We start from the raw sequence: 26,292 nt of genomic DNA on the forward strand, positions 1-26,292 counted from the left end.
GGGCAGCAGGGTGGGCAGCGGGATGGAAAGTAAAGCAATGCTGCTATCACTTCAAGGATAATAATCATGTTTTCAGTTCATTTTTAGTCTATGTGGATGTGAGTGCCTTCATGAGTTTATGGACACCGTATGTGTGCAAATGTCCCTGGAGACCAGAAAAAAGGTTTCAGACCTCCCAAAACTGGGGTGACAGGCATTTGTGAGTCGGCTGATGCTGGTGAGGGCAATCAAACTGGTCCCCTACAAGAGCAGTAAGTGCTCTAAACCATCTCTCTGGCCCCAGGAATAACTGTTAACTATATTCCTTATCATGGGTGTATCAGTGTAGGTGTGCAAGTGCCTTGGTGTGTGAAGGTCAGGGGAACAGCTTGCCAAAGTTTGTTTTGTCTTACTGCCATGCGGGTCTCGGGGATCAAACTCAGGTGGTCAGACATGGTTACAGGTACTTTTACCCACTGATGCATCTTACTGCCCTGAAAATAATTTCTTTTTCTTGGAGGGGGAGGGGATTTGAGACAGGGTTTACCTGTGTAGTCCTGACTGTCCTGGAACTTATTCTGTAGACCAGGCTGGCTTTGAACTCACAGAGATCCACCTGCCTCTGCCTCCCAAGTGCTGGGATTAAAGGTCTGTGCCACTATGCCTGGCTAGAGGACAGCTTTGTTCTCTTGCATCTTGGGTTCTATTTATTTATTTATTTAGTTTTTTTGAGACAGGGTTTCTCTGTGTAGCCTTGGATGTCCTGGACTCACTTTGTAGACCAGGCTGGCCTCGAACTCACAGCGACCCACCTGCCTCTGCCTCCCAAGTGCTGGGATTAATGGCGTGCGCCACCACCGCCCGGCTTCACATTCACTTTTAAAGAACACTTATGTATTTATTTACTTATTAGTGTGGGTATGTTAGGGTGAGTGGAGGTCAGAGGTCATAACCTTGTGCTGCTAGTTCTCCTTCTCCTTTTACCTGCTGAGCCATCTTTTCCAGGCCCTTGCTCATTTTTGAGCTGCATTTGGTTCCATGTCACTTCCTCCTGCTCCCTGGCTGTCCCGGAACTTCCTCTGTAGACCACGCTGACCTCAAACTCACAGAGATTCTGGATTAATGGCATGGGTCACCATACCTGGGTATTATTTTATTTTTATTTTTATTTTAGGTGTCTGGGTCTTTTGCCTGCACGGATGTCAGTGCAGCATGTGAATGCAGGGCCATGGTGTCCAGAAGAGGGTGTCAGATACCCTGGAACTGGAGTTAACAGTTGTGAGCTGCCTTGTGGGCACTGGGAATTGAGCCTGGCTCTTTCGGAAGAACAGTCAGCACTCTCAATCCCCAGCTCCACCTGGTCTGCTTTTCTATGTTGTTGGGGATTGAACCTAGGGCTTCCTGCATGCTAAGCAAGCACACTACCAACTGAGCTACAGTCCCAGACCTCAAAATAAAATGAAATACATCCTTCTGTCCATATTTACTTGAGACATACATGCAGCAACTCCCAAACAGTTCTGAAAGCTCTCACAGTATTTACTATAACTATGTGTTATGAATCTGTAGCCTCTTTGTGTGTTTGTTGGCAGGGTCTTTCTTGCTGTGCAGCTCAGGCTGGCCTTAAATTCACCATGTAGCTAAGGCTGACCCTCAGCACACGCTGCTTCTGTCTCCTGCAAAGTGCTGGGATTTGTCAGGCACGTGCCACTCCTGGGCTATAGAGTCCTTTCTTTAAGCGCTAGCTGTCCTGGAACTCACTATGTGTAGACCAGGCCGGCCTCGAACTCTGTCTGCCTCTGCCTTCCAAGTACTGGGATTAAAGGTGAGAGTAGCCATGCCTGGCTTGGAGATTTTTCTGACCGGGTTTAAAAATAGCTCCCTATCTCTTCCTTCTTCCTGTTAAATGTTTAGAGTGCTGGTTAGAAAAATGAAGTCTTAGTAGCAATGAGATGCAGAGAAGGGAGGGTCAAGTGGAATAAGCTCCTGAGTTCCAACTCCATGCTGGCAAGGAGAGCGCGCGGCATCAAGGGCAGGCCTTCTCATTCCATTCGTGGGGAAAAGAAGGAAAAGAAAGGGCATCAAGAACCCAGAAGGCAAAGTATTAAATCCTTAGGAACCTTGAAACACAGAGCTGTTGGAGGCCGTAAGAACTACTACTCTAGGGCTGGAATGGTTGCTCAGCAGTTACAAGCACTGTCAGCAATTTCAGAGGTTCTGAGTTCAATTCCCAGCAACGACATGGTGGCTCATACCCATCTATGGGATCTGGTGCCCTCTTCTGGTGTGTAAGTGTACATTCAGATAGAGAATTCACCAGGCATGATGGCACACGCCTTTAACCCCAGCACTCGGGAGGCAGAGGCAGGTGGATTGCTGTGAGTTCGAGGCCAGCCTGGTCTACAAAGTCAAGGACAACCAAGGCTACACATAGAAATCCTGTCTCGAAAAACAAAACAAAAAATATATATGCAGATAGAACACTCACATGCATAAAAATAAATACATCTTGGGGCTGGAGAGATGGCTCAGTGGTTAAGAGCACTGGCTGCTCTTCCAGAGGTCCTGAGTTCAGCAACCACATGGTGGCTCACAACCATCTATAATGTGATCCAATGACCTCATCTGGCCTGCAGGTGTGCATGCAGATACAACACTGTATACATAATAAATAAATAAATCTTTAAAAATAAATAAATAATCTTAAAAAATCAAAAAAACCACCACCACAACAAACCACTACTATGGGATTCCTCTGACTGCAGTTTTGAGACGGGGTCGCAGCGGCCTGCTTCTGCCCTTCAAGTGCTGGGATTAAAGGAGAGCGTCACTATGCCCGGTTTGCCTGCAATTCTTTATCATTAAAATGAGAGTTCAAAGATACAATGGTGCAATGGAATCACAGCAGAAAGTAGCAGAGGGGGGTTCATTTTCTTTCTTTTGGTTGATGGGAGGGCTGCTCACTTGGGGGAGGTGTTTTCTTGTTTCTCACACAGAACGAAGTGGTGATGCGGGAAATCCTTCATCCCCACCGCAAGGCTTTGCCAAAGGGAAAAGGGTTGGGACACCTGGATTTCTGACCTCGGGTTCACAATACAGCTGACATTTAGAGAAAGAGGCTCCAAGAGGATTGAGGGGATTGGCAACAGGAGGGCTTGAGATCAGCTTTCCTGAGCCATTAGGATATAACAGCAAGTACCATTTGCAGTGTGCCACCTTGCATACCTACTTCATTTAGTCTTTACCTAAGCCACTTGGACCGAATTGTCTTAGTTTTAAGATGAGAAGCCAGAATCTATCGTCTCTTAGTGTAAGGTTACTTGAGATCGCTTGACTCTTTTGCCACGAGCTGAGACGACAGACGAGCGGAGATTATACACAAGTCAATTTGCTTTCCCCAGCCTCATTTTAGATCTGATTTTTCCCCCCTCCTCCAACCACCACCAAAGATTCTAATGCGCAGGCGCAGACTCTTCAGGTCTGCGTCTTCGGGGCCCCTTGCAAAGGCCACGGTCGCCCTCTGCTGACGTAATGCGGAAGCACGCTGAGCGTGAACGGTAAGGAACCTGAGGGCGGGGAGAGTCGTCTCTCCCGCTAGATGGCGCTACTCAGCGCACAGAGTAACTCAGTGTGTCCGGCCCTTCTGTGAGGACTTCCTGTCTGATCTCGCTGATCCACACAGTGGCGTTCTCGAAGTCGCTGTAAACAAGAGGCGTGCGCCGACCCGGAAGTAGAAGCTGTCTCTCCGCTGTCTGTCCAACCGGAAGGAGACCGAAGGGAAGTTGTAGCCATGACGGTGGCGGTGGCCGCCGCCGGGATCGTAATGGGCTCGGAACCCGGTCCCGCGGAAGAGCTCGCTAAACTCGAGTACCTGTCTTTGGTGTCGAAGGTTTGCACTGAACTGGACAATCACTTAGGCATCAACGACAAGGATCTGGGTGAGCTGGGGGCGATCTCTATATTGGGGTCGAGGGAGGCAGGAGAAAAGTGGGTCTACTGTGTGTGTCGTCGTGACTAGGGCTCCGGGAACCTGCGGCGGCGGCGGCCTCTGCTTGAGAGCCCTCCAGACCGAGCTGCTACAAACCATTTCTTAGAGCTGCCAATGAAGGCTAGGGCAGCCGTCTCTACCTGATTCCTGCCTCCCTCCCTCCCTCCCCAAGTTCTGGGTGGCTAAACAGCTTTAATAACAGCAGCAGCCCTCACACAGATTATGGTGGTAATTATGGCCCATAGTTTTAGAAGCTCACGAGATGTTATAGGTAGCTCTTCAGCTACGTTATCTTGTTTGGTCTTCGCAACCCTGAGGCAGCAGTCGGCTTCTACTTTGAGTTTGTGCTTTGCATTGTGTTCTTAATTACTCACATATTCGTTTCTATCAGACACTAGTCATTAGATTTTTAAGGGCAAACTATGACCAGGGAACCAACACAGAAATTTAAAAATTCTAGGGATTCAAGTCATATGTACATAGATGGAGCCCTTATGAAAATGAGAGAAAAAGAGAGAGAGAGAGAGAGAGAGAGAGAATGAATTAGGAGTATGCAGAGAGCAATTCCGTCTGATAGGTACAGAATTACTTCATTTGTTGTACAGGAGGGTTGAGAGATGAGTGACAGAGTGTCACTTGTTTTTCTTTTTTCTATTTTAGGTTTTTCTTTTTCTTTCTTTCTTTTTCTGAGACAGGGTTTCTCTGTGTAGCCTTGGCTGTCATAGACTCGCTTTGTAGACCAGGCTGGCCTCGAACTCACAGAGATCCACCTGCCTCTGCCTCCCCAGTGCTGGGATTAAGCGCGTGTGCCACCATGCCCAGCTCATGCAGACTTAAAAAAAAAAAAAAAAAAATGAACGTGTGATGCCCTCAAGTGGAGGACTCCAGGGAAGGGGAATGTCACAGAAGGAAGGGGTCAGGGAGAGCAGGAAGTTGGTAGAGTGTGTGCACGAGGCTGTGAGGATCATCTTCAGCACTACCAAAATAAATAATAAACTAACACAACAGAAACCCTGCGGCAAGAACAAACCCAAAGGGGCCACAGAAGTCAGACCTGGGACTTCAGATGATCTGTTTCCTTACCTGGGAAACAGAGTGCTACCTTTCCCCCAGGTTATCAGATGGCGCCTAAGATGTCTCGCAGCCAGTATATTTCAGGTCAGGTTTTCTCCCAGACATGGTTTTGAGCATCCCTAATCTGGGAATCCAAAATCTGCCCCACTTTGAGTTGGTACCAACATGGATCTGTCAGTGTGAATATGCTGCTACCAGCTTTGAGATTGGTTCTTTGAGTACAGTCTGCTAAGTATCGTTTATTTTCTCTCTACCTTTCTCTAAAGGATTTGGTTGAAGTTCACATTACCTGGGTTCCAATCCTGGCTTTATGAATTATTGCTTAGGGTGCTATTTCAAATAGCAGGGAAATAGTCACAGCCTACTTAGGTTGTCGTAAAAATCTTGGAAAAACAGTGCTTGACAGACAAGTAAGGTTCAAAATGTATTAACTATAGGCATCATTATTAATTTGTAATTATTTGTAAACTATGTCCTTGTAGTCAGTTGGCATTTGGCTTTTCCTGAATGTCATCAGAAGTTAATGGCAGCCAGGCAAGCACCTTAATCTCAGGCCTTGGAATGTGGAGGATGAATGACTAGTAATTTTAAAGTCAGACATAAAAAATCTGAGGGTAAGGCCTGGCTCAGTGGTGCACGCCTGTAATCCCAGCACTCAGGGAGGCAGAGGCAGGACGATCGCTGTGAGTTTGAGGCCAGCCTGGTCTACAAAGTGAGTCCAAGACAGTCAAGGCTACACAGAGCAACCCTGTCTTAAAAAAAGAAAGAAAGACAGAAAATCTGAGGGTATGGATGTATATGATGCTATCTCAAAAACAACAACAAAACTAACTAAATAAGTATAATAAAGACATCCTAGTAATATGACAATAAATATATACCAGAAAAAGTTTTCAAATATTTATTTTTAATTATATGCATGTGTGCATAATTGTATGGATATGTATACATGTGTGTTGAATCCCCCTGGAGCTGGAGTTACAAGCAGTTGTGAGTTTTCTGATGTGGCTACTAGAAACTGAAATAAGGCTTTCTGCAAGCAGAAATGCTCTTAATCATTGAGCCATTTCTTTAGCCCCCATGCTGGTATCTTTATTTATTTATTTATTTTTAATTAAAACATTTTACTGCCTAGAACTATGCCTCGCTGGTTAAGAGCATTCACTGCTTTTGCAGAGCACCTGAGTTCAGTTCCCAGCACCTACACCAGGAGGCTCACAACCACCTATAGCTGCGGCTCCAGAGAATCTGATGCCCTCTGGCCTCCAGGGGGATCTGCAGCTATGTGTGCATACTTACTATCTTAGGTACCATCTCATCACTGACGAGACGAGACACCATAACCAAGGTAACACTTAAAAAAGAAATGGTTTAATTGAGGACTTATTATAGTTTAAAGGGTTAGTCTATTACCATCATGGCAGGGAGTATGGTGGCAGGCAGGCGGGCATGGAGAAGTAGCTGAGAGCTCACATCCTGAATCCTAGGCAGACACGCACACGCACGTGGCCTGACATGGGCTTTGGACACTTTCTTTCCCCTACTGACACACCTTCTCCAACATACCTCTGCCAACAAGGCCACACTTCCTAATCCTTCCCAGACAGTTGCACTAACTGGGAACCAAGCATTGAAACATAGGAGCCTGTAGGGGCTCTTTCTCATTCAAACCACCAAGCTCACTCTGCTTGAAGATTGTATCGTTTAGTAATAGCTAGCTGACTCCCCCCTCCCCTTTACCCCTCCTGCCCCCCCCCCCCCCCCGCACCTCCCCAGTCAGGGTTTCTCTGTGTAGCCTTGGCTGTCCTAGAGCTCTCTCTGTAGACCAGGCTGGTCTTGAACTCACAGATCCACCTGTCTCTGCCTCCCAAGTGCTGGGATTGCAGGTGTGAGCCATCAAAGCCCGGCTAGTTGCTAGCTCACTAGACAGAGTAAATAAGAGATGTCACTAGATAAGAGGGTATGTGCCATCTGGGACAAATCAGTCTTTCCATTTTACATTCTAGAGCTCGGTTGAACGTTTTGGAGTAATAGCTTTTCATATGTAAACCCCACCAGAACAAACAAGAACAATCTCAGCCATTTACATTTTCTTCCTTTGGGGCTTTTCCCCTCAGCCCACTAGTCTACTTTCACTCCCAGGAATATTTTGTGTTATTTTGTTTTTTGAGGCACAGTCCCATTATACAGCCCTCCCTGGCGTGGAACTCACTAGATAGAGTAAACCAGGCTGGACTCAGACTCAGAGCTCAATCCTGCCTCTCCTTCCTAAGTGCTGAGATTAAAGGTGTGTATCACTATGCCTAGTTGTTTTGTTGTTGTTTGGTTTTTTGAGATAGGATCTCTCTGTGTTAGCCTTGGCTGTCCTGGACTCACTTTGTAGTCCAGGTTGGCCTTAAACTCACAGCGATCCACCTGCCTCTGCCTCCCGAGTGCTAGGATTAAAGGTGTGCGCTACCATGCCCGGCTGCCTAGTTGTTGCTTTTTTTTTTCTTGTTGTTGTTGGTGGTGGTGGTGGTGGAGTATGTGTGTGTATGTGTGTGTTTTGTCCACATCTGTTTCTCTACCACTTTAGTCCTGTGCCTGTAGAAGCCAGAAGAGGGTGTTGGATCCTTTGAAATTTAAGTTACAGACAGTTGTAAGCCTCCATTTAGGTACTAGGAATTGGACCCAGGTCCTCTGAAAGAGCAGCCAGTGCTCTTAACTGCTGGGCCATCTCTCTAGCTCTGTTTTTCCTCTTTTAATATACTGTCTTTATTTTGATGTCTAACCTGTGTCCCTGATACAATTCTGGGTCCTGGGACACAAGAACCTGGACATCAGTACCAGGCTTTTCCTATCTTCCTTATGTCATTTTTAGCTACCAGTCAGGAACTGATGGAGGCTTCCCCTGGTGCTCTGGGCCTCCTCACTGTTTCTCTGACCTCCATGCCTAAATTAAAAGGCATAGCCTTCATCTCCTTCTCACAGAGGAGCATCACCCTCTTCTGGCTTCTGCAGGCAACAGGCATGAATGTGGAACACAGACATATCTAGGCAAAATACCCGTACCGGTGAAGTAAAACATCTAAAGCACACGTTTTCTTCCTTTCCTCCAACTAGATGGTAGTTTTTATTAAGACAACTGGGTAACCTGATTAGTTTTTTTGTTTTTCCTTGTTTTGCAATACAGGGTTTCTCTTGTAGTCCTAGTGGCTTTGTAGACCTGGCTGGCCTCGAACCCACAGAGATGGAGGCTGGCTCAGCCGTGATGAGCACTGCCTGCCTCTGTCTCCCAAATGCTGGGATTAAAGGCGTGTGCCACCATGCCCAGCTACCTGATTATTTTTTAACATATAAGACAACTTGTGGATGGCGTCTCCATTTATAATTCCCGTTAAAAAAAATTTTTTTTTCATTTACAGCTGAATTTGTGATCAGTCTTGCTGAGAAAAATACTACCTTTGATACTTTTAAGGCTTCTCTGGTCAAAAATGGTGCAGAATTCACAGTATGTATATCTGAAGATTCTTTGTTTTCTTCCTTTTTGTTTTGATGTTGCTACTGAATTTAAATTTAAATTTTGATAGGATTAAAAGATTTTCAAGTAGGAAGGAGACCATTTGTACATAGTAGTTAAGTAAGCCGCCAAATGTGTACTGTTGCCATGCTGGCTCGGGAGCCGGGTTTCCAGTGATGTTTTTTAGGAGAGTGCAGAAGGATTTCCATCAGTAAGTCCCTGAGGATGCTTCCACGCTTGCTCTTTGAGTCAGGAGGTCAGGAACAAGAGGCTAGGTTATGAAGCTAGTTTTATTTATTTAATTTAATTTAAATTTTTTTTTTTGAGGTAGTTTTAAAAGATGGGAAATACAATGGTCTCTGGGCATGGTCTAAGCCAACCTTCTAGTTCCGCAGCTCTTTAATACAGTTCCTCATGTTGTGGTGACCCCAACCAGGAAATTGTTTCCATTGCTACTTCATAACTACTAATTCTTCTAGTTAGGAGTCATAATAATGTAAATATCTGTGTTTTCCGATGGTCTTAGGCCACCCCTGTAGAAGGGTTGTTTGACCCCCTAAAGGGGCCGCGGGCCACAGGTGGAGAGCTGCTGGTCTAAGTTACTGCTCTAGCCTCATGCTGCCCTAGGTTGACCTGTGCGTTCCTGCTGCAGTCAGCTCAGGGCAAGTGCATACGCAGCCTTACCTACAGCACAGCCTTGTCTTTCCCGTTGTGATGATGCTTAGTCACTGATGCAGAAGCTGACATGCTCTGTCCTGTGCTTTCCTTCGAAGGATTCTCTCATTAGCAACTTGTTGCGTCTCATACAAACCATGCGGCCTCCAGCAAAGCCTTCTATTAGCAAAGGTAAGCTGGGCTCCCAGCTGAGCTGAGCCTCCAGAGGGGTCTGGGTGGTGGCCTCCCTGTAAATTGCACTTTGCTAAGCAAGGGAATGCTCTGGTCACATTCTGAGAAGTTCGAAGGAGGAAGGACATGTTCCCTCCCCTCCTTCATGGCAAAGAGCTTCTGGAGGCTTTCATAGTCAATGGATTCAGACAGTTAAATTGTTTCTGGTAATCATGTGATATATGTAGCAAAATACTATTTGTTTTTCATTTGCTACAAATCCAATGTTGAAGTTACTTTATTAACCAATAATAATATTAAATGTCTCTCTTAACTCTTTCATGTAAGATCCAGTTGTTAAACCCAAAACTGAAAAAGAAAAGCTGAAGGAACTCTTCCCTGTCCTTTGCCAGCCAGACAACCCTTCAGTTCGGGTACGGATGCCATTTGGGGAATGTTTGCTCTAAGTGTGCCCTCTGCCACTTTTCTTCATCTCCGTAGCAATTGTATGAGTTTTAACTTTGTGTTTGTCGTATGTTTTTCTAAGCAAGAGTATAAAAGGGTCCAGAGACTGATAGTCAGGGGACATGAGCTTGGGGACTCAGGGAAGCAGGAGTGAGGGATATCAGACAGATAGGAAGTAAATCAAGATTCTGACAGATGTCCAGGGTACAACATTAGAATTTTTTTCTCTATTACATGTTAAAAGGTATAATTTTTAAAAAGTTTTCATTAAAAAAATTCATTTTAAGATAGGTGTGTTGGGCTGGAGAGATGGCTCAGAGGTTGAGAACACTGACTACTCTTCCAGAGGTCCTGAGTTCAATTCCCAGCAACCACATGGTGGCTCACAACCATTTATAATATGATCTGATGCCTTCTCTGGCATGCAGTTGTATATGCAGGAAGAGCACTGTAGAAATAATAATAAATAAATAAATCTTTAAAAAAAAAGGTATATTGGTGAATCCCTTTAATTTCGGCATTTGGGAGGCAGAGACAAGAGGATCTCTGAGTCTGAGGCCAGCCAGGTTTGCATATCGAGTTCCAGGCCAGCCAGGGCTACACAGAGAGACTCTTTCTCTCCAAAGAAAATGAAAAAGAAAAGAGAAGAAAAAAGCATTTTAGGAAGAATTTACTGAGTCTGAGTCTTTAAACCCCAAAGATTCAACGAGAAAGTCCAGTGACAAATCTTGGTCAACTTAATTAAAGCAAGCTTTTTTACCCATGTCCATGGGGTGCCTCCCCCTAAGGTGGGGTTCAGCAGGTCATCATTGAACATGGGGAAGATAGTTTTTATAGGTCAGGAGCAGGTGGTTTCCAAATGGGGCATTTGGCAGGCAAATAGATGGGTTACAGGAGCAGAACATAGCAAAGTGGTCATAACAACCTTTTGAAGCTAAGACATGTTTGCCATTCCTGGAGCAGGCAGTACAGAACCATTTGTGGTTAAGGTTGTGGGGGGTGGGTGGGCGGGTGGCAAAGCTTTCAAGCCCAAGATGGAGGTAGGCTGGTTCATCATACTTGCTGTGTGCCAGGCAAGTAACAGTAAAGAGAACAGATAAGGGTTTCTGTCTTTTTGCAGATTATATGCTATTTTTGGATGGAGAGTAGGAAATTAGCATGTAAGTAGCCTGCCAAGTTGGGGGGGGCAGTAAACAAATGGGTGTCAGTATACCCTGGTATCTACAGGGGGTTGGTTCCAGAACCCCCAGGTACCAAGATCCGATGCTCAAGTTCCTCAGACACAATGGGTATAATATTTGCATATAGCATACATGCATCCTCTCACATGCTTTAACATCATAGAGTACCCAGTACAGTGTACGTGCTGTGTAAGGAGCTGCTGGGCTGTATTGCTTAGGGAGGCAAGGAAACCTGTAAACACGCGTGGGGCTGAGTCTAGGATATAGACCTTGTCAGTACAGAGGGCCAATAGTCTGTTTCACAGTGGATACCAGTGAGAACTGTGGAATGTAATTCAGGGATGCAGAAAGGATGCTGTTTTTAAAAGGTTTTGATATCCAGGGCTGGAGAGATGGCTCAGTGGGTAAAGGTGCTTGCCACCATGCCTAGGACCTGAGTTTGGTCCTAGGACCCACATCATGTTGGAAAGAGAACTGACTTCCGCGGGTTAGTGATGTGAAGGGGGACAGGTTTTTTTTCCTCCTTCTTATTACTTTGCTGATCTCTGTCTGACCCTACAGACCATGCTGGACGAGGAAGACGTGAAAGTCGCTGTAGATGTCTTGAAAGAACTAGAAGCTTTAAAGCCCAGTGCAGCAGGCCAAGAAAAGCAAAGAGATGCTGAGCACAGGTTTGTGCCTTACGTCCGGCTCTTCTGCATGCTTAGAGTACTAGGACAGTTGAATTTTGTGGACCAGTTAAGCAAAGCATGGGGCGAATGTGTAGACTTTTAACTTGCTGTGTACTGTATTGGGTTTTACTGCTCCATGGCAAAAGTATTTATATTACAAATGCTGAGGTGCTCAGAACTTAGAAATTGGAGCTGAAGGAGGCCAACTATATGTGTAGCCTGCGTCACTACTGGCCTGGGGGAGGGGTATGGTGACTATTGGACCTCCCGCCAGGTTCAGCAGCTTGAGGGCGCCTCGCTTATACACAGTCGCTCTGTCCTGGATGCTGTGGATGCAGAGGTGATATTGGGTAGATTTATTTTTCAAACAGGTACTTGTTGATATATTAGGGACAAGACAAAGAAGAGGAAGCGGAGTCGGAGCCGAGAACATGACCGAGACCGAGACCGGGACCGGGACCGAGAACGAGACAAGGACCGAGAACGAGATAGAGAACGAGACAGAGAGCGAGATAGAGAGAGAGACCACAAGCGGAGACACCGCTCCCGCTCCCGGTCACGGTCCAGGACCCGGGAGAGGACTAAGGGGAAGTCTAGATACCGGTCCAGGAGCAGAAGCCAGAGTCCCTTCAAAGTTCGGAAGGACCGGGAAAAGTATGGGGAGAGGAATCCGGACAGGTGGCGGGATAAGCATGTGGACCGTCCTCCTCCTGAAGAGCCTGCCATTGGGGATATTTATAATGGCAAAGTGACCAGCATCATGCAGTTTGGTTGCTTTGTGCAGCTGGAGGGCCTAAGGTAATGGTTGGTACTTTCATGTCAGTGATGGGCGTAGTGTCTTTTACTGCTGAGGTTGGGGTGTGTGTGTGTTCATATTCTAAGATGCTATAAATAATTACTTTAGTCAATTCAGATGCCAGGGTTCTTAGAAAATTGGACTTCTTGTTGGTTTTTCCCTTTTAATTATTTTTTATTTTTGGTTTTTAGTTTTTCAAGACAGTCTTTCTGTGTAGCGTTGGCTGTCCTGGACTCGCTTTGGAGACCAGGCTAGCCTTGAACTCACAGTAATCCACCTGCCTCTGCCTCCCAAGTGCTGGGATTAAAGGCATGTGCCACCATGCCCAGCTATTTCTGAATTTTGAGATGGAGTCTATCTTCCATGGCTATCCTAGAATTCTCTATGTAGACCAGGTTAGTCTCAAACTCAGAGAGATCCACCCATCATCTCTGCCTCCCAACTGCTGGGATTAAAGGTGTGTGCTACAATGTCCAACTTTTTTGTTGATTTTTTTTTTTAAGGGTCTTGGGTATACTAGGCAAGCTCCTTGCTACATTATTAGCCTTAGATTCTTTGATTTATTTATTTATTATGTATACAGTGGTCTACATGTACATATGCATGCCAGAAAAGGGCATCAGATCACATTATAGATGGTTGTGAGCTACCATGTGGTTGCTGGGAATTGAACTCAGGACCTCTGGAAGAGCAGACAGTGCTCTTAACCTCTGAGCCATCTCTCCAGCCCTGCCTTAGATTCTTCTTAATTTTGAAATGTCCCAGAGCCATTTATTCCTTCCTCTGCCTTCAGGAGATCTCCCCTTTGCTGGTTGTGACTGTTGAGAATTGATCTCGCCCTTCCCCTCAGTCAGTATCCTTTCTTTGGAAGGGTGGTAATGCTAACACTATATCGTTGTTTGACTAACTTCTTGGTGCTCCTCTGTGAGCTTAAGCCCCTTCCTGCTCCTCCTTTTTTCCTTCCGTGTGTGTGTGTGTTGTGTGTGTGTGTGTGTGTGTGTGTGTGTGTGTGTGTGTGTGTGTGTGTGTTGTATTCATGTGTGTATGTTCCTGTGTGGCACTTAGCCAGCTGGGCCATCTTCCCTTAACCCTAGGAAAGAAAGTCTCACCATTGTAGGCGTTGTATGCAGCCTTAGACTTATTATGTATCCCAGGCTGGACTGGAATTCATGATCTTCCTGCCTTGCCTCCTGAGGCAGAGGTTTCAGGCCTGTGATGACCATTTTGTTCAGTTCCAGCAGTAGAGCTCAGTTAGGGAAAAGGCATGTTGAGGCATATTTCAGCAGTGTCTGACTTTCTCTTAGGAAGCGGTGGGAAGGCCTGGTACACATCTCTGAGCTCCGACGGGAAGGCCGAGTGGCCAATGTGGCTGATGTTGTGAGCAAAGGCCAGAGGGTCAAAGTCAAAGTCCTGTCCTTCACTGGGACCAAGACCAGCCTGAGCATGAAGGTGGGTGATAAGTCTAGTCTGTTGCCACAACTGATGACCCAGGGTTTGTCAGAAGACAGGAAGTGAACAGCATCCTCGTTATTGTACCTTAGGATGTGGATCAAGAAACAGGAGAAGATCTAAACCCAAATAGACGTCGAAATCTGGTCGGGGAGACAAATGAAGAGACGTCAATGCGGAACCCAGACAGACCCACTCACCTCTCCCTCGTCAGCGCTCCTGAAGTAGAAGATGACTCTTTGGAGCGCAAGCGGCTCACCCGAATCTCTGACCCGGAGAAGTGGGAGATCAAGCAGGTTGGGGTCTTAGTCATTCAGCATGCAGCATGGTGGTTAGGGGTGTGGGACTGTGGTGGCTTCTGTCCACTTCCTGCTTGTATGAGCCAAGTTATTCTACTTAGTGCACTTCTCTGTCCACCATGGCTACATGTGATGGAAGTGTGCCCGATGCTGTGATGATAAGGGAAAGCACCGGTAACCTTCCCTAGGGACTCTGAGCCCATGCCTTCATCACCATGTTGTGCTGGGCCCTGGGGATGGGCTGTGTGCCTCACTCTGACTTGGATGTGCTGGGCTTTCCCTGTGAGAAATCGCTCGCTGGAGTTTTGATCCTAGCTACTGACCTTTGTTACAAGTGCCACCTTCTGCCCTTCCCCAGATGATTGCTGCCAATGTGCTTTCCAAAGAAGAGTTTCCAGACTTCGACGAAGAGACCGGCATCCTCCCTAAGGTGGATGATGAAGAAGGTAGCCCACCTCTTGGATTAGCTGGATGAGGGATTGGGAGGGCAAAACGCTAGAGTGGCCCACCTGCCTCTACCTCCCGGGGCTGAGATTAAAGGTGCACACAACCATGCCCGGCTAGAGGGAGTGAGTGGTTGATTAAGTGTGTGTGTGGTGTGTCCTGCATGAATGTAAATTCACTCTGCTTGTGCAGTGCTTGAGGAGGCCAGCAGATGGCCAGAAGTCAGATTCTCTAGAACCAGAGTTATAGAGTGCTGTGAGCTGCCATGTAGGTGCTGGGAATTGAACCTGCATGGATAGTTTCTCTGCAAGAGAAGTGAGTGCTCTTTACCTCTGAGCCACTATCCAACCCCTTAATGTTTAAATGTTTATCTAGGGTGACACTTAGGGTGACATTTCGTTTGTTTTATTGCCTTGGAGTAATGGCTACTTCTTTTGGTGGGCTTTTAGATGAGGACCTTGAGATTGAGCTGGTTGAAGAGGAGCCTCCGTTCCTGAGAGGGCACACCAAGCAGAGCATGGACATGAGCCCCATCAAGATCGTTAAGGTGAAATGCGTGGGCTTCTCCCTGGGAACAGCCCCCAGCTTCTTTTCTTAAAACAATGGTACCAGCCTCAGCAGGATTCAGGCCTCTGGTTGGTAATCAGGGTCTGCTCTGGAAAAGAAAAAAAAGAGAGGGAGAGAGAGGGAGAGAAAGAAAGAGATGGAGAGTGGGTCAGCTCTGTTGCTCTGCCTGTTTAACCTCTGTGTCATTGAGAGAAAGCTGAGATAGCGGAAGTGCTTGCTTGACTATTATTGCTTTGTTTAGGTCTTTAGGGCTTAAATCTTTGGTGCCATAGAGGGCAGAACTGCAAGAATGCAAACCAGAATCCTTAAAATTTTTGATGTGGAAAAGATCTGCTAGCCCAGCAAGCCTACATAAAGCTTGTAATGGTGGTTTGTTTGTTTTTGAGACAAGGTCTTCCTGTGTGGCTCAGGTTGGCCTTGAGCTCTCAGATCCCTACCTGCCTCTGCCTCCCAAGTGCTGGGATTATAGGTGTGCACCTTACACCCAGCTGTGATGCGCTGCTACAGTCTCCAGGGTTCTGCTCACATGGCTTCATACTGCCTATGTTGTTAGTGATGGGGATTCACTCACCTTTAAGAAGCACCTGATGGCGCTGGTCATCAATTCTGTATCACTGAAACACTCATATTGGTCGGAATTGTAGTCCTTAGGGTTATACAGAATTCTTTTCCATTCTTTCTCCCCACCTCTTTCTTGCTGTGTGTATGCAGTACGCATATTTACTCGTGCAAGTACAGGCAAGTGGCTGTATCACAGTTCACACGTATGGAAGTTAGTGACAACTTGAGGCGTCATCCTCATCTTGCACCTTGTTTGAGACAGGGTCTCTTGTTTACCATTTGAGAACACCAGGCTAGCTGGCCCTTGAGCTTCGTACATGCTTCTGTCTCGCTTCCTATTTCACTGTAGAAACGTTGGAATTATACAGATGTGTACTGCTGTGTCTGGCTCTGAGTGGCTCTGAACTCAGGTCCTCACATTTGTGGGGCACAGTGCTCCCCAGTGTCCCTCTTTGTTGTTGTTGATTTTCTTTCGTCTTTCAGTCAAGATCTTGCTGCCTGGGTACCTGTTATGTAGCCAAGACTGGTGTCTGCACACACCTTGCCTCTGTCTTTTCTTCTGTCCTTTATGCATCTAAAAGTAGCATCATCCCTCGCTCTAAGGGTTCTCATCTTGAAGCCAAAAGTTCTTTTTGCTGATGTTTAATTGTATTGTATGAGTTACATATGATCCATTTCTTTCATGTAGCCTGAGACATTGATGTGAACTTTATTCCCTCTCATGTTTCTGATGACAGTAGTTAACCATCTGCCCTTCTGTATTTTTTAGACAGAGTCTTAATCTTGTCACTCTGGCTGGTCTGACACTCACTCTGTAGAGCAGTCTGACCTTGGAACTCACAGAGGTCTACCCGCCTCTGTCTCCTAAGTGCTGGGATAAAAGGTGAACAGCACTGCACCTCAGCTAACCCTCCACCTTTTCCAAGATACTCAGTGCTTGCTGCTTTTTCTCTGTGTCTTAGAACCCAGATGGCTCACTCTCCCAGGCAGCCATGATGCAGAGTGCCCTGGCCAAGGAAAGGCGGGAACTGAAGCAGGCTCAGCGGGAAGCCGAGATGGATTCTATACCCATGGGACTCAACAAACACTGGGTTGATCCCTTGCCTGATGGTAAGGCTCTGGAGTGTGGACCTTTTTAAAGAATAAATCTGAGGCTTTGTGTATGTATAACACTTGACACTGCAGACACAAAGTAAAAATTTAGGCGCAGTTTCCCATTTATTTATTTATTTGTGATTTTTCGAGACATGGTCTCTCTGGGTAGCCTTGGCTGTCCTGGACTTGCTTTGTAGACCAGGCTGGCCTCGAACTCACAGTGATCCACCTGCCTCCGCCTCCCAAGTACTGGGATTAAAGGTGTGCACCATCACGCCTGGCTCAGTTTCCCTTTTAATTGTAATCTGTTCATAGATGCTTTTATTTAAAAGCATATATATATATATATATTTTTTTTTAATTTATATTTTAGCCTGGGTGGTGGTGCTGCATACCTTTAATACCAGCACTTAGGAGGCAGATGCAAGAGGATCTCTGTGAGTTCGAGGCCAGCCTGGTCTACAGAGAGAGTTCTAGACAGCCAAGGCTACACAGAAACCCTGTCTTGAAAAAACAAAACAACACCAATATCTTTTTAAAGATTTATTTTTTATATGTGTTTGTCTCTGGATAGGTATATGCTGTGGTGTGTGTGTGTCTATACGCACCTGCTTGTATGACCACCTGCATTCTGAAGCTAGAAAATGGTGTTGATTCCCTTGAACCTGTTATAGGCAGTTGTAACAAATTTTGTTTCTCTTCAAGAAAGCAACCAGATCCTTTGGAAGAACAGCATCTGCTCTTAACCATTGAGTCATCTCTCTAATGCTTTAGTTTTTTTGTTTTTTTATTCCTGACAGGGTTTCTCCTTGGCTGTCCTGGAATTTCCAGGTTGGCCTCTAACTCACAGAGATTCACCTGTCTCTGCCTCCCAAGTGTTTTCCTCTGTGCCTGGCCAATGCTTTAGATTTTAAACAGTTGTTTAAAATAAGTGTTTCAGTAACCTTAGTGAGATCATTAGAGTGCCCGAGTTTTCCCTCTAAACAACTTTAAGGCTTTTATTCCAAAGATAGTAGAGTGGAGATGTATCTCAGTGGTAGACTGCATGAAGCTCTGGGAGCAATTCCCAGAACTGGGGGGAAGAGTACAGTGTGGCCGGATGACGTCGCCCGTACTTATAATCCCAGCACTTTGGAGGTAGAGGCAGAAGAGTTAAGAGTTCAAGGCCAACCTGGAGGGTAGTGGTGCAAATCTTTAATCCCAGCACTCAGGAAGCAGAGGCAGGCAGATCTCTGAGTTTGAAGCCAGTCTGGTCTACAGAGCGAGTTCCAGGACAGCCTGGGGGGCGGGGGCAGTTCAAGACCAGCTTCACCTACATCGAAACAACTTGGGCTGTATTAGACCCAGTCTCAAAAACAACACTAAAAGCAAATGATAGTACAGCCTTTTATGTATATATGTGTATGTTTGAATGTGTGTGCACATTCTGTGTGCATACAGGTGCCCTTGGAGGCCAGGAGGGCAGGACAAGTGTGGATGCTTCTGGCTTCAGGCTTTTATGATAGTGAGAAGAGAGGCGATGGCCTGAACATGGTGATATCAAAGAAGAGGAAAATATTTGAGAAGAGTAGCTTGTTGAATGTGGGGGATGGGAAGTAGGAGTGGCCAGAAATAGTTTCCAGGTCTAATGTGAGCAGCAGAGTGAGTGACAGTGCCTGTGGGACAAGAGATTGATGAGGAACAGGCGTGTGGGGAAGAGCGTGAATGCAGTTCTGCACTTGTGTCTTAGGTAGCCAGAGGACAGCTCAGTTGTCATATCAAGCATGCTCAGGAGAAGGGTCTGTGCTGTAGAGAGAACGTGGGGCCATTGTGTTAGCTTAGATGACAGCTTAGATGACAAGCTGGCCATCTTGAAATACTTTCTTTAAATAAAAAAATCTTCAAGAGCTGGGGAGATGTAAAAGTGCTTGCCTTGTAAGTGCCTGGCCCTAGTTCGAGCCCTGGAGCCGTGTTCATAAAGCTGGGCATGCTGGGTGTTTGTGATCCTAACATGGGGGTGCAGGGGGGAGTACAGGGGGTGGGGTGGGGTGCAGTGACAGATGCATCCTTGAGACTTGCTGCTGCCAAGTACACAGCCTACTGAGCTAGTTCCAAACCAATAAGAGACCGTGTCTCAAGAGGAAGGAGAGGTGACGGCACCTGCAGGACACCTTATATTGTCCTCTGGGTTCCATGGTCACGGGCACATAAGCACAAACATACTCACACACATTGGTACACATGTGCACCTGTACCAGCGTGTTGGTGCACATGCACATGCATGCACACCACAATAGAATCCTTCATTTCCTTAGAACAAGCTCCCATCCCTTTGTACCCTTTAGTAAAAGGCTCCCTGTGACTCCACTTTGGCCTCTTTCAAGGCTCACTTATTTGCTTTGTAGATTGAAGAGAGAGAGAGAGAGAGAGAGAGAGAGAGAGAGAGAGAGGCCGAGACAGAATGGGGAGGTGGGGGTGGGGCGGCGAACAGAGACAGTATTGAGAGAGAATCTTACTATGTAGCCCTGTCTCAAACTTACATATATATGTATGTAAAGATTTATCTGTATTGTTTTAAATTACGTGTCTGTGTGTGGGTTTGTCTCCACAGAGCTAGAGGAGCTGAGGTTCAGGCAGTTCTAAGTCACACAGTTTGAGTGCTGGAGTCCTCTAGAAGAGGAGCACACTGAGCCATCTCTCCCGCCCCTGAGACTGAAGTATATTTTTATGGGTGTTTTTGCCAGCAGATTTTTTAAAGAAAGATTTGTTTATTGCATATGAGTGCTTTATCTGCAGAAGAGGGCATTAGATCACATTATAGATGGTTGTGAGCCACCATGTGGTTGCTGGGAATTGAACTCAGGACCTCTGGAAGAGCAAGCGGCGCTCTTAACCACTGAGCCATCTCTCTAGCCCTGCCAGCAGATTTGTAACATTTACGTATTTGAGAGAGCCACCAAAATTCTCTTTATCTTGCTCATTCTTTTGCTCCCAATTTAAGCCAGAAATTTTAGGGTTAACCTCAAAAACATTAAAGCAGGTGAAAGCAACCAGGCCCAAAGCACTGCACAAGGCATGAAGTGTCCAGGGTATGCCAGTGAGAGAGAGAGAGAGAGAGAGAGAGAGGGAGGGAGGGAGGGAGGGAGGGAGGGAGGGAGAGAGAGAGGGAGGGAGGGAGAGAGAGGGAAGGAGAGAGAGGGAGAGAGGAGGAGAAAGCAGACTGGTGCTGTTAATGGGAGGCAAAAAGGCAGAGGTTTCTTCTGAAGTGGTGAAATGTTGTTGTAGATTGGGTGGTGGTGATGGCCGCACAGCTTTGGGAGTCTAGTAGAAGCCACGGGGCTAACACTTGAAAAAATGGTGCATGGGAGTGGCTTGAGGACAGCACTCAGTTTGTTCTCCATTCCAGCGGAGGGCAGGCAGATCGCTGCCAACATGAGGGGCATTGGGATGATGCCCAACGATATTCCTGAGTGGAAGAAGCACGCCTTTGGGGGCAACAAAGCTTCTTATGGGAAGAAGACCCAGATGTCAATCCTTGAGCAGAGGGAGAGCCTGCCCATCTACAAACTGAAGGAGCAGCTGGTGCAGGTGGGAGGCCATTTTGGTATGAGGGGATGGGGTGTGGGGTGCTTTCTAAGTGGGATGTGTATTGGGGTGCTAGAGCTCAAATCTGATCAAGCACTGTCCTGCTAAGCTACATCCCCAGGTGCCTCATTATTTATTTGTATATATGTGCCCCTCTTTTTTTTCTGAGACGGTTTCTCTGTGTAGTCTTGGCTGCCCTAGACTTGCTTTGTAGGCCAGGCTGGCCTTGAACTCACAGCGATCCGCCTGTCTCTGCCTCCTGAGTGCTGGGATTAGAGGCGTGCGCCACAGTTCCTGACTCCCTGTGGCAATTTTCATAACTATGTTTATATTGTGCTGTTTTCAGGCTGTGCATGACAATCAGATCCTAATTGTAATTGGAGAGACAGGCTCTGGGAAGACAACACAGATCACCCAGTACCTGGCAGAGGCAGGCTACACCTCCAGGGGCAAGATTGGGTGTACCCAGCCCAGAAGAGTGGCAGCCATGTCCGTGGCCAAAAGAGTATCAGAGGAGTTTGGTTGTTGCCTTGGTCAAGAGGTAAGTGGTTGGAGACGCTGCTGTGCAAATTCAAGGAGAGAAATAGAAAAGCCTAGGCACCTTATCTGTAAAGTGGGAATATTATTATACCTTTTTAGATTTTTCTTAAAGGAGAGAGATTTTCATTGTCATCAAGTTATTCAGGGTCAAATCTAGGGCAGGGCAGACTTTACTAGAGGGAACCACCGTGATCTTCGATAATTTCCTCTCTGCTAGGGCGGTCTCATTTCACAAAGGGAAGTCATAGCTTGGCTTCTCTTCTTCTGCCCTGCTGTAGGTGGGCTACACCATTCGGTTTGAGGACTGCACCAGCCCAGAGACAGTTATCAAGTATATGACAGACGGCATGCTGCTGAGAGAGTGCTTGATTGACCCTGACCTCACGCAGTACGCCATCATCATGCTGGACGAGGCACATGAGAGGACCATCCACACAGATGTGCTCTTCGGCTTGTTGAAAAAGGTAACTGGGTAAACGCTGGTGTCTGGGAATAGACTCTGAGGGCCCCTTTGTGCGCAGTCCCTTTTCAGTAAGCCATCTTGCATCTCCATTTAGACAGTGCAGAAGCGACAAGACATGAAGCTGATTGTCACCTCAGCTACGTTGGATGCAGTGAAATTTTCTCAGTACTTCTATGAAGCGCCCATCTTTACCATCCCTGGTCGAACCTATCCAGTGGAGATTCTGTACACAAAGGAGCCCGAGACAGACTATCTGGACGCCAGCCTGATCACTGTCATGCAGATCCATTTAACAGAACCACCAGGTGAGGGGACGAGTGGGAGGCTTTTTACTTAGGCCAAAAGTCCTACTGTGAGTATATCTTTGCTCATCTTATGAAAACACATGCTAAGTATTGTTCTGTCTGATATGCATATTTGGGTGCTTATTGAAATGTTAAAAAGCGATGTGAAGTTTAAATGCACTTATTTAAGTTTGATAACCTCTTGGTTTATTTATTTTTGTTATTTATTTATTTATTTATTTAGAGACAGGGTTTCTCCTTATAGTCCTCTTGGCTTATTTAGAGTTTCTAATGTGAGTATGTGTTTTCTGTTTATGCAATAATATCTATGAATAGTGCTGTTGGTGTTGCTGCAGCCTTTCTCACACAAGCAGAGTCTGGAGAGTTGTACCTGCATTTCCAGCTACCAAGAGGTTAAACCAGAAGGGTTGTTCAAACTAGAAGTTTAGGACCAGCCTAGGCAACATGATAGAACTGTCTTCCAAAATAAAACAGATCTAAGCCTGGTAGCAGGAATGTAACCCCAGCTATTTGCTTGGGAGTCTGAGGCAGATAGATCTCAAGTTCAAGATATGCCTGGACAACTGAGTGAGACCTTGTCTCAAAACTTAAAAAATGAAAAGAGGGCTGGGGATGTGGCTCAGCGTCAGACAAGCACAAGAGTCTAAATTCTACCTCCCACCCCATAGAGGAAACAACAAAGCGTCCCCTACCCCCACCGGAGGCAGAAAGTGATGCTTCTCTCTCTCTGTAGGTGATATCTTGGTCTTCCTGACTGGCCAGGAAGAGATCGACACTGCTTGCGAGATCCTGTATGAAAGGATGAAGTCCCTGGGGCCTGACGTTCCGGAGTTAATCATCCTCCCCGTGTACTCTGCCCTTCCGAGTGAGATGCAGACCCGAATCTTTGATCCAGCTCCTCCTGGCAGCAGAAAGGTCACATGGGGCTAAAGCGAGGTTGTTCCACATACCCTGAAGTCAAGTGGGCGGCACAGCCAGGGATCTACTTGTCTTGGCCTCCCCAGTGATGGGCTTATAAACACGTTATCACCATGCCCAGCACTTTCATATGGCTCTGGGCTCAGGTCTTCAGACTTTTTTTGCAGGGAGGAGGACAGAGTTCTTCTGTGTAGCCTTGGCTGTCCTGGACTCACTTTGTAGACCAGGCTGCCCTTGAATTCACAAGGATCCACCTGCCTCTGCCTCCCGAGTGCTGGGAGTAAAGGTGTGCGCCATTATGCCTGGCTAGGTCTTTAGACTTTTGAGGCAAGTGCTTTACCAACTGAGCTATCCCCTGCCTTCATTTATCATTTTTAAATTTTAAAAATTTATTTTACAGCTAGGCATGGTGGCATGTGCACATCATAGCGCATGTGTGGGGGTCAAAGGACACTTGCAGGAGTCAGTTCTTTCCTTCCACCATTATTCATGTCATCAGACGTGGTGGCAAGTGCTTACCCATTGAGCCATCCTGCTAGGCTCTGCATGTGTTACGTTTTCTGTATAGTGTTCACTAGTTGACAGGCATTAGGTTATTTCCACTTTGGGACATACCATGAGTACTCGTGCTGTGAACATTTGTTTGCCAGTTCACTCTGGGTGCTTCTCTAGTATACACCTGGCAGGGGAGAGGTGGGAGCGTAATGCCGGCTGTCAGGAGGTGGAGGGGTGAAGGGTGAGGGCAAAGCCAGACTTAGCTCTCAGGCTTTTGATTTGTGTAGCTGGCTGGAGCGTGGTTCTAAGAGTTAATCGTGGAGAGGAGCAGGTTTGGGAGGGTCGGATGGAGAGTTCTTCCTCTGTTCTGTTCCTGTTGGTTGGACTTGTTTCTCAGCAGGGCCTCTGTGGCTGTATAGCAGGTAAAATGCCTTTCAGGGCCAAAGATACTGGCATGATGCGAGACGGTTTGGTGCCTCCTAGCAATGATTTTTCTAAGCAATTGTGTTTTATGAGCTGAACCTCTGGGTGGAAAACCAGTGGTAGAGCCAAGCTGAGAGCAATAATCTTCTAGATCACATATACTGCTGCACACACACAAGCCGTGAAATTCCTCCGTCCCTCGTGGTTCATTTTTATGATGAGGAGAGAAGATCCAATCCTCCTCTTGTTCCACATATATGAACAGCCCATTTCGTCGTCCAGATGTCTCTGTGGGAGAAAGAAAAATCTCATTTTGCAGTGGCACATGTAATGCCAGGAAATCTGTGCTTTCCCAGGGAGCTAGAAAATTAAAATTATAGTAATCATCTGCTCTAGACAACGAGAGTCACAGCTATTTATGCAAATGAGATCGGCTGTGAGCAGCCTGCCCTTTCCTGCTTTTCAGCTCTGAGGCGCCACCCACTTCCAAAGGAACCCTTCAGATGTGCGAACTTCCCCTCTGACCGCTGGGGACCTGGGCTGGAGTTAAATGTCAGGTGTCTAGAGGCAGGTAGCAGCGGATTCCTTGGGGGAAGTGTTAGGCCTGTGTCAGACTCCACTCACTCTGGCTCTTTCTCATCTGTAGGTCGTGATTGCCACCAACATTGCAGAAACATCTCTGACCATCGATGGCATCTACTATGTGGTTGACCCTGGATTTGTGAAGCAAAAAGTTTACAATTCTAAAACAGGGATCGACCAACTTGTGGTGACCCCCATTTCTCAGGTATGGCTGCGTCCATCATCAGCTTTTCTCAGAATTCTAGTCAGGGCCTGTCTGGGATTCGTTATGGTCCCTCTCACCCTCCTTCCCTCCTGCTCTTCCTTTTCTGTTTGTTTCAAGGCAGGGCCTTTCCAAGATCTCTGAAAGTTCTAGACCAGTGTGGTCTACATAGCAAGTCTCAAGATGCCTAGGGCATTGTAAAGAGACCCTGTTTCAAATACATATAATTGGGGAGGGAAACACACACACACACACACACACACACACACACACACACACGGGGGGGGGGGGCAGGTCTTGCTGTGTAGCTTAAGCTGGACTTAAATGTGGACTCCTCTTGCCTCTGTCTCATGGGATTATAGGCATATGGCTCCGCATTTAACTTGAGTCTATATTTTGAACCTTGTTGTTTTTAAAAGTGAACTTAGTGGGATAAGCAAAGGCTTCATATGATGTATGCTAGCCACTCTGTCTGTGGGTGTGGGTGTGTGTCGGGATTAAATTCATTCCCTACAGACGGTAGGCGAGTACTCTTTCACTGAGCTCTCTATATAAATACTGAGGCCTGTATTTGTGATCTTTAGAGTAGGGTTTTGAAATAAAATTGCCCCAGTTTTGTTTGTTTGTTTGTTTTGTTTTCTAAGGTTGTCTTACATGTGTTAAGCACTTTTATTATTTGTGTGTTCGCTCGAACTGTGGAGGAGAGAAGAAGGCTTCAAATCCCCTGGAGCTGGAGCTACAGAGGTCATGAGCTGCCTAATGTGGGAACTCTGATCCTCTGCGAAAACAGTATGTGCTCTTAACCACTGAGCTGTCTCTGCAGCCTCCAAGAACATACACATTTATATATAAAAATTTAAAGTTCATCTTGTTAACCTAACCCCTGCTGTTTCTAGGAACATTTTGGAGAGTTAGACATGACTGAGTACATATTCAAGGAGCAACAGTGGGTGTTCATGGAAGGATGGCTCTTAGATCAGCCAGAAGGGGAGCAGTGTAACCCAGTATAGGATAACCATGCCCTAGAGTGTTGTGTGGAGTTAACTGCTGGGGCGTATTTATATTTAATGTTGTAAATGTGTAACTGTGGCATATTGAAGGAAGTGAGCTACAAAATATGATGAGTGAAACAATCCAATTTTTGTTTAAAAAATACACGGTGTGCATTTCTGGGCTGAGCATATGGCTGTGCCCCACACTGGAAGCCTGTAGGCAGGGTGTCAGCTAGGGCTTTTTCATGGGTGCTGCTATGCCATTGATTGCTGTTGGTAGATGATGGGCATTTTTAAGCATTGTGTTCATCTTTTATAGCAGGCATACATTAACTTTTATAGTTTATAAAAACCACAAAGCTATTTCCATTCTGATACTTTAGTAGTAATAATGACGAACACTCACAAGGTGCTTACCAGGTACCAGGCACCGTCCTAGGGACATTGCCTTGCCTTGGGACATTCTCACCCCGGCCCTGAGTAGTAGCCAGGATGTGAGGGCATAGAGGGAGTGGAGGACTTGCCTGTTATCATACAGTTGGCAAAGCCAGGGTTTGGCTCTAGAAGCCTGGGTACGGCACATGTGCTCTATACAGCTTCTTAGGACCGCTGGTGAGGACCAGACAATTGGCTACTTGTGCCTTTCCTGAGCTGGGGAGGCGCCTGCGCGCTGTGCAGCCTCAGCTGTGTGGCTTCCGCCAGGCTCTTAGGGCTCATTGTCCTTTCATGCTGCATTTTGTTATTGTTGTTGTTAGTGTTCTTGGAGACAGGGTTTCTCTGTGTAGCCCTGGCTGTCTTGGAACTTGCTCTGTAGACCATGCTGGCCTTGAACTCACAGAGATATGCCTGCCTCTGCCTCGTAAATGCTGGGATTAATGGCATGAGCCACCACACCCAGCCATTTACTTTTTAAGA

General features: G+C 46.4%; 1 protein-coding gene across 2 annotated transcripts in view; it reads left to right on the forward strand.

The window, feature by feature from the left end:
- The first annotated feature begins 3,690 nt into the window (after positions 1-3,690).
- DHX8 (DEAH-box helicase 8) overlaps positions 3,691-26,292 on the forward strand; it is a 32,548-nt gene continuing 9,946 nt past the window's right edge. The window contains exons 1-18 of one of the 2 annotated variants that reach the window (XR_014772802.1): positions 3,691-3,917; positions 8,446-8,531; positions 9,314-9,386; positions 9,714-9,799; positions 11,573-11,682; positions 12,073-12,480; positions 13,783-13,927; positions 14,020-14,223; positions 14,585-14,672; positions 15,120-15,217; positions 16,761-16,908; positions 20,279-20,460; positions 20,804-20,998; positions 21,276-21,461; positions 21,555-21,765; positions 22,499-22,680; positions 24,248-24,388; positions 25,030-25,174. Coding sequence is in view for 1 of the 2 variants with exons in the window: in XM_084748027.1 (XP_084604153.1) it covers positions 3,770-3,917; positions 8,446-8,531; positions 9,314-9,386; positions 9,714-9,799; positions 11,573-11,682; positions 12,073-12,480; positions 13,783-13,927; positions 14,020-14,223; positions 14,585-14,672; positions 15,120-15,217; positions 16,761-16,908; positions 20,279-20,460; positions 20,804-20,998; positions 21,276-21,461; positions 21,555-21,765; positions 22,499-22,680; positions 24,248-24,388 (2,691 nt within the window). In the remaining variant the exon portion in view is untranslated. The remainder of the gene's footprint in view (positions 3,918-8,445; positions 8,532-9,313; positions 9,387-9,713; positions 9,800-11,572; positions 11,683-12,072; positions 12,481-13,782; positions 13,928-14,019; positions 14,224-14,584; positions 14,673-15,119; positions 15,218-16,760; positions 16,909-20,278; positions 20,461-20,803; positions 20,999-21,275; positions 21,462-21,554; positions 21,766-22,498; positions 22,681-24,247; positions 24,389-25,029; positions 25,175-26,292) is intronic. The other variant, XM_084748027.1, reaches the window with a different exon arrangement.

Source organism: Acomys minous (genome assembly GCF_964271855.1).
Source record: "Acomys minous genome assembly, chromosome: 12".
NCBI classification, from domain to species: Eukaryota; Metazoa; Chordata; class Mammalia; order Rodentia; family Muridae; genus Acomys; species Acomys minous.